The 7,232-nt window shown below is 40.2% G+C and overlaps 1 protein-coding gene across 1 annotated transcript; it reads left to right on the top strand.

Moving 5' to 3' along the window:
- Positions 1-876: 876 nt before the first annotated feature.
- Positions 877-5,575, top strand: pigr (polymeric immunoglobulin receptor). The gene is made up of 8 exons (XM_084545704.1): positions 877-1,649; positions 2,236-2,580; positions 2,670-2,751; positions 2,905-3,131; positions 4,689-4,782; positions 4,868-4,956; positions 5,052-5,089; positions 5,194-5,575. The coding sequence occupies exons 1-8, from the start codon at positions 1,601-1,603 to the stop codon at positions 5,263-5,265; spliced, it is 996 nt and encodes a 331-aa protein (XP_084401830.1). The 5' UTR covers positions 877-1,600; the 3' UTR covers positions 5,266-5,575.
- Positions 5,576-7,232: the final 1,657 nt, after the last annotated feature.

The following is a 7,232-nucleotide window of genomic DNA, read 5'->3' as shown; positions in this document are numbered from 1 at the left end:
GTCCACAACCTCAGAATCATCCATCATGATCCATCAATCATGACATCATCCAGGTCAGAGGTTAGTAGGTCAAGCTACAGACCCAGGATGATGATAACAGGTAACTCCGGACTCAACGTAGAACAGCACTAGCATATCATAACAAAATATTATTGAAATGAACTAGTTTCGCGGCAGATAATGCATTTCGGTTCCCCAGTCACTCCGAACGACTCCAAATGACACCAAAGTTATATGGGTGAGTAAACGATCGTATTTTATGCCAGAAATAAGGTCCAGGTTGTAAAAAAACGGTAATTCCCCTCAGTACCACTCTGCAGAATTACTCCATTACAAGCCAAAATATTGTAGCTATGTAACAATATGTATTATTAACAACACAGACATGTAATTTAAACATTTAAACTAAATTATTACTTGTGTATTTACATTTGTAAAACCAGAGTATTTACAATACAATGGTAAATATAAAAGTAATAACTGTGCGTTTAGAACAACAGCCTATTAGACTACGTAATGTCATTACTGTGAAACAACTATGTAACAAACCAAATGTTAGAATCCCAATAATAAAAACAAACAAAATCAAAAATCTCCTCTAACAGGTATGTAAACCAGTCCTTTACAATTCCAGAGGGAATGGAAGGACACTGGGAAAAGAACTTGATGGACTTGGCTGGAAGGGATTATGTTATGAGAAAGTTTCGATTCTCCCAACTGCCTGAGCTGGCAAATGAAAAAGTTCAGTTTCGTTTTGCAGAAATCTTTCCAGGAAATGGATGACCGTAAAAGCCTTTGTGGCTGCAAAAACAACAGCAAAAAAAAAAAAAAAAAGGAGGAAGTGACTTCAGGGGCATCCTTCACAGAGGAGCCTCGGAGGATTGCAATAATTGTATGTTAATTCAGTGGCTGAGGGGGTCCTGTGTAGTAGCTTAATCCGTCAAATGAAGACTGGGCCAAGTCCAAAGTTTCCAGGCATTAAAATCAAGTCATTTCACAGTAGCCTGCCAAATGAATTCTCTGCAGTTGTGTAAGGAGCGGACTGGGGAATGGTTTATGAAAAAGATGGACTTGGTGTGACATGTTTTAACACACAAGATAAAACCTTAAAGGAGCAGTTTCATATTTTGGGAAACGCGATTACGTGATGTCCTCTCGAGAGTTAAATGAAAAGGCAACTGTCGCAGGTTTCCATGCTACGTACAGAGACGCAGTCCCTCTAGAGCCACATTCAGTGGTGTCGAGTGGCAACAGTTTTCACTCCTGGCAAGAAAGATAATAAAACTAATTTCCAAAATGTTGAGCTGTTTCTCCATCGTCCTGACTTCTGTAATATAACAACATTTAAAAGGGTTATCCCAAACTGGAGAATCGTCCGATTGTCTAACACCGGCACTGCAGAGCATTCACTATGCTCGATATTTGTTAAAAATACAGAGTCATTAAAATTCGACAGGCAACTACATGGTTAACATCTGTAACATCTGGATTCAACTTGTGGTCACATGACTAAGAGGAATCTGACACTGCGGAACACGGAGTTTCTGTTTTCACAGGGAAGGGGAATTCACTCACCAGACCTCAAACCCGGAGTTGAAACATGTCGCAGCTCTTCATACTCACCCTCATCCTGTTACCATGGATCCCAGGTAATAACTATGACAACGGATGTCATCTGATTACACAACTTGTGTAAAAAGCCTTTGCATAATTGATTAAAAAAAAAAAAAGAGGATGATTAATGCCGCCCCCTCACTTTATTGTGCATTTGCCAAATACTGCTGCTACAATGTGAGATGCTCTTCATGCATCACTTCTCTTTACTCTTTCATTACTGTTCTGAATTAATCATTTGTTAAAGACAGACTAGAAAGGATGTTGTAACTGCTGTTTCCTGCCAGAGCCAGAGAGGAGCTTTTGTGTTTTTGAAACTCTTCCAAGCTTCCGTATAGTTTACCCCTTGGCCACAGTATGTTTGAAGTTTATTTTGTGTATTATGGCGGGATAATCCAATTTCGGAATTAGACGTATGGAGAGAGAAGTTAAAGTAGGAAAAGTCTTTTGTAACAAAGGGAAATGAGAGCCATAAATGTGCAAGAGTGTTGCTCAAGGCTTCTTTCCGGCAATTTGGCAGATAAGAAGTGTCCACTGCGAGTGACTGTTCCTTCTGCAGCATGACTGAAAGTTTAAGTTCCAACTGGTGTTCAACACTCAGTCATCTCCACTTTCTTTCAGCCTTCCTCTGCAAAGTAACCACGGTGGAGGAGTTTGCAATCTTGGAGGGTCAATCCGTCACAATCCCGTGTCATTACGAGCCCCAGTACGCCAGCTATGTGAAATACTGGTGTCGAGGGAGGACCAGGGAGTTCTGCACCAGCTTAGCTCGGACTGACAACACCCGTTTAAACAACCCGGCCGAGGAAAAAGTGAGGATCTTTGACGACCACATCCAGCAGGTGTTCACGGTGACCATGAACAGCCTGAAAGAGGAGGACGAGGGCTGGTACATGTGTGGCGTGGAGATAGGTGGAATGTGGAGCGCAGACGACGCCACTTTCACCCACATCAAGGTCATTCAGGGTGAGCTGTTGATGGAATTTGAATTGATAATTCTTTATTCAAGTGCAAGTAAAAATGATTTTCATGCGTTTTGATAATGATTTCTGCAGGAATGTCAGTCGTGAACAGCAGAGTGAGTGGGGAAGAGGGAAGCACTGTCACCGTTAAATGCCTCTACAGTGAAGGATACAGGTATTTGAGTTTCCTTTGATGATTATTAATATTTTACCAATAAGATAATTTAAAATCCTATCTAGAGTCACAGTTGTTTGAAATCCTTAATCCAAGTCAAATGCTGGCAGACAGTCAACATTCTCTGACTCCCCTGTGACTGCCTGCCAACAGAGAAAGCGAGAAGAAGTGGTGTCGCAGTGGTGACTGGAGCTCCTGTCGGCTGTCAGGTTCTGAGGGGAGCTATGAAGACACTTCAGTGGCCATCAGCGATGACAGAACTAGGGCTTTCACTGTAACCTTAAAGAAGCTGCACATGAGAGATACTGGCTGGTACTGGTGTTCTGCAGGGCAGGAGAAAATACCTGTGAATGTGTTGGTCACACCACGACCCACTACTAGTAGGTTGACAATTTAAATTACCAATTGTGCTTTTTTTATGTTTCTTATGTTAAGGGAATATATTCTATTTAGTGTGTCAGTCCTGTTTGATTCAATGCGAAAGCTGCAATGGGAAACACTGCGTTTTATTTAAATTAGTATAGATTATTTGTTGTCTGATAAAGCTGAACTCTCAGAAGTGGTTGCAAACAGCCATGGAGCAACATTAATATTCATAAGTTGCCACAGAAACCCAACCAACAAACAATAACTATTTCCAAACAATCCCGGGCAACCCACAACCCAATTCAAAGTGCACATCCAAGGCTGCTCTTTGGACTGGCAGGTGGAATGAAAATGATATAGCTAGGAGTCCAGTATTTTCAAAATATCAGGGCAGGACACCTAAAAACCTAAATACACTTGCAAATTTTAAGAAAGTTGGGCTGAACAATGCCTATTCACAAATACTGTTGTGCCTTGGTCGCCAAGGGACAGAGAGAAAAGGTGTCGGTTTATGATAGAACATTCTTGCAATGACAATGCCAACGTGCCAACGTGTTAATTCAGTATACGAACATGATGTAATTATCATGTTCAACACCTTAGCATGTGAACATTTTCTAGCACAAATAATTGGGCATCAAAAACTCTCATGAGAGCACCAAGTTCTCAAGAGTGTTTTTTTATGTGCAACTAAGTCTAAACTGATAGTGACATTGCTAACCATCTTCTAGGTAACATACATATGCTGTAGTCAATCTAATTACTGTTCAGCCACAACATTAAAACCAACTACAGGAGAAGTAAATAACATTGACCATCTTGTTACAATCCAATGTTCTGCTGGGAAACTGCTGGGAAACAGCACAAGGTGTTGACCTGGCCTCCAAATTCACTAGATCCCAAACTGATCAAGTATCTGTGGGATGATCCACAGAGGCCCCTCCCCTCAATCCATAGAACCCAAAGGCCCTTACTAACAACATTCTGTTACCACAGGACACCCTCAGAAGGTCCATGTCCATTCTCTGATGAGTCACAACTGTTTTGGAGGCACAAGGGAGACCTACACAATATTAGGAAGGTGGCCATAATGTTATGCCTGATCGGTGTAGATACTTCATTGTAAAATGGTGCACTGACCAACAGAGTGATCAATGTTGCCATGCCTACTCTCTCCTTGCCAGCATGGCTAGAAACATTGAGAAGTTAAAAATCTGCATTTTTTTATTACTCTAAACCAAGATTTTGTTGATTTTTTTGATCTATCATTTGAAGCTCTCAAATCTATTTTAATCAAACACTGTAGATATAAAAAATAAGCAGAATTCTGCTACTCTGTGACCTTTTTTTCATGCCAGCATGAATCTGCTGAAATAAGAAGAAATAGCTTTCAGAGATCAATAGCTGTTTTGGACAAATGGGGCCCTCAGGTCTCCAACTGCACAAGGTATCGATTACCACGTGTCACCTATCAAGAACATCGGTGTTATTAACTCATATGCGCATGGAGCCACAAACACTCTTTGGCTTATCACAGTGCATCATTTTCAGCTCTGTATCTCTATCTCCAGGAGCAGTTCCTGTGACATCCGCAACTCCACCAAATCAGTCTGTGTACCTGCCTCCACCCAAACCCATCATTAAGCAGTCCTGGAGGAGTCATGGGTATAAATGAAGCACTTCTTTATAATTTCTATCTTCAAAAGTGACGTTGAACCTGAACTGCCTGCTCAACCACTTTGTATTTCAGTCACATGCTGGAGGCTATGGTGGTGTGTTCATCTCTCGTGCTCCTTGCGGGCATGGCTATATTAGCAAGAAAGCTTTGGAAACTGCACAGTAAGGCCACTTGTCATTTTAATGAAATTCAAATATTAAGTATATATTTACATCTGAGTGTGGTAAGAAAATATCCAACCATTATCCTTTTCTAGAGCGGGATCCTGGGCTGAGACAGGCGAAGCATATGAAGGCAAGTCCCGATATCTCTCACTATTGCATTAGACACCGTTTAAAAACACCATTATTAAGGATAGACATTGTTATAGTTCACATTTTTCTCTCTGTCTCCCACAGGATCATTCAGAGGACGTAGGTGCTGCTGTTGTTTTCCTTAACAGGGATTCCCAAGACATACACGTGTACTGATATCAGTCTCTCCAGTGGATACTGTCACTCTGAAACTGAATGTCAATTTTTTGTTCATTTACTGCACACAATCTTTCATAGTATTTCCATTGTCTTTGTCTTATTACAAATCATGCCATTTCTCAAGAGAATTGTGTTTTGCTTTGCTGCTTTCCATATACAAACGGCAGAGTCAGCAGAGCTCTTGAGATAGGGATGCTGTAAGATGAATATGGCACATTGCGTTTTTCGATTCTGTAATTAACTTCCAGTACACACAGCATACTGTATTTCTACACGGATTCCAGTTTTATACTCAATAAAATAAAGTAATTACATACAGAAAATGTCTAATTATTTGTACACCAGATTTTGATTTAAATGGGGAAAGAATGCTTCAATTTATCTGGTTGTAACTTTCTGAAAATTTTCTATAGCATTTGTGGAAGGCTTTTAGTTAAACACAGGGCGAACAGAAGTCATATCTTCATAGTAGGAGAGCCCAAACTGTGCAATGTTCAGTCTATATGTAGTGCTGTGCTATAGACAGCTTAAAGGTGGATGGCGGAACTGCTCTTCAAAAGTGAAGCCAAAGCAACTAGAGCTCCCCCTGGTGACTTGGAGCAGTATAGGTCATAAGCTCCACCTCCTCCATGTTAGTGGATGGGACTTGGGCCAAACTGAAACACTAAAATACGCATTTCATAATATATATATATATATCTTTTTTCCAAGAATGGTTCCTGTCATTTTAGGTAGTTAATATAATGGTGATGCATGTTCAAGTGTCAATTTGTTGGATAGGTTTCGTTTAAGCTAGCTATTTGACGCTGTAGAAACAGGATGTGACATAATGGCTACTTCCAGTTGCCATCCCAACCGCTCCGTAAAGCGAACCCGCGGGACATTGAGAGTTCAAAAAATAAAATTTAAAAACATTTCAACAACATTTCCTTGTAACTGGCGGATGTAGAGCAGAGCATTTTTGTCCATATTTATACAGTCTATGTGCCATGCATCTGCTATTAGATGCAATACAGTTAGTTGTTAGTTTTTTTTTTCTGAACGGAGCCGAAATAGTTTTATGTAGCACTACTCTGAATGCTGTGAAAGAACAAAGCTGTAAGTTTTTAGGGCCAGACAATCAATGCTGCAATGTTACCACAATGTCAGACTTGTTAGCTAACGGAACAGTGACCAGCAAGAGTTTTTGTGTTTCGTTGAAGGATGTACTGTATAGTAAGCACAACATTCAGTTGCATTTAGCTCTGTTTTGGTCTCCACCACCTGCAGAGGGAAATGTGTGACATTTTGGCTGCTAACTGCAATGCTGATTTTAACGGCTAGTTGCTAATTTGGTGTGTTTTAAGACAGTGAGACCAGGGAAAACAGTAACTTTTCAGGCCAGCCCAAATATTGGTGATATTGGTGAGTTGATTTTAAATATGCATGCAATCAGTATATGCACCGTGTATTTATCCATGCAGCATGACATGATGCTAATCACCATATTCCCTGCGCCGTCCAAAAAACTAATTTGAGGCCACTGTATTATTGCAATACCTTGGTTTATTTGAAGTGGGACTGTCACACACACTAGATGATGGTCGACACAATCACAATTCAGGGATTGGGTGTCCTACTGGTATAAAAAAAAAGTAAATCATCCCAATAATGAAGGTTGCATCTGTACGTGTTGACAGGGCAACCGCAATTGCAAACAAGGGAGGTTTGTTCCTTTCCCATTGTGAATTTTTAACCTTCTTAGTGCCAAGGGAAAGAGTTTTACTTTTGTAACATCAACACAATGTAAAGTCTAAGAGACTTTTTGTCTCTCTGGGGGACAAAAAGAAAAAAGTTCACGAATTGTAATTTAATTAAATGAATGTTTAACATTTAACACATATCAAGAAATAATTACCCGTTTAGGTCTTATAACTAGTGGTCATGTGCACTTACTATTTCTGTTTAAAACGTAATGTGGGGCT

The sequence above is a fragment of the Chelon labrosus genome (assembly GCF_963514085.1).
Source record: "Chelon labrosus genome assembly, chromosome: 6".
Classification (NCBI taxonomy): Eukaryota; Metazoa; Chordata; class Actinopteri; order Mugiliformes; family Mugilidae; genus Chelon; species Chelon labrosus.
The sequence above is the reverse complement of the archived record's forward strand: the minus strand, read 5'-3'. Positions and strand labels throughout refer to the sequence as shown.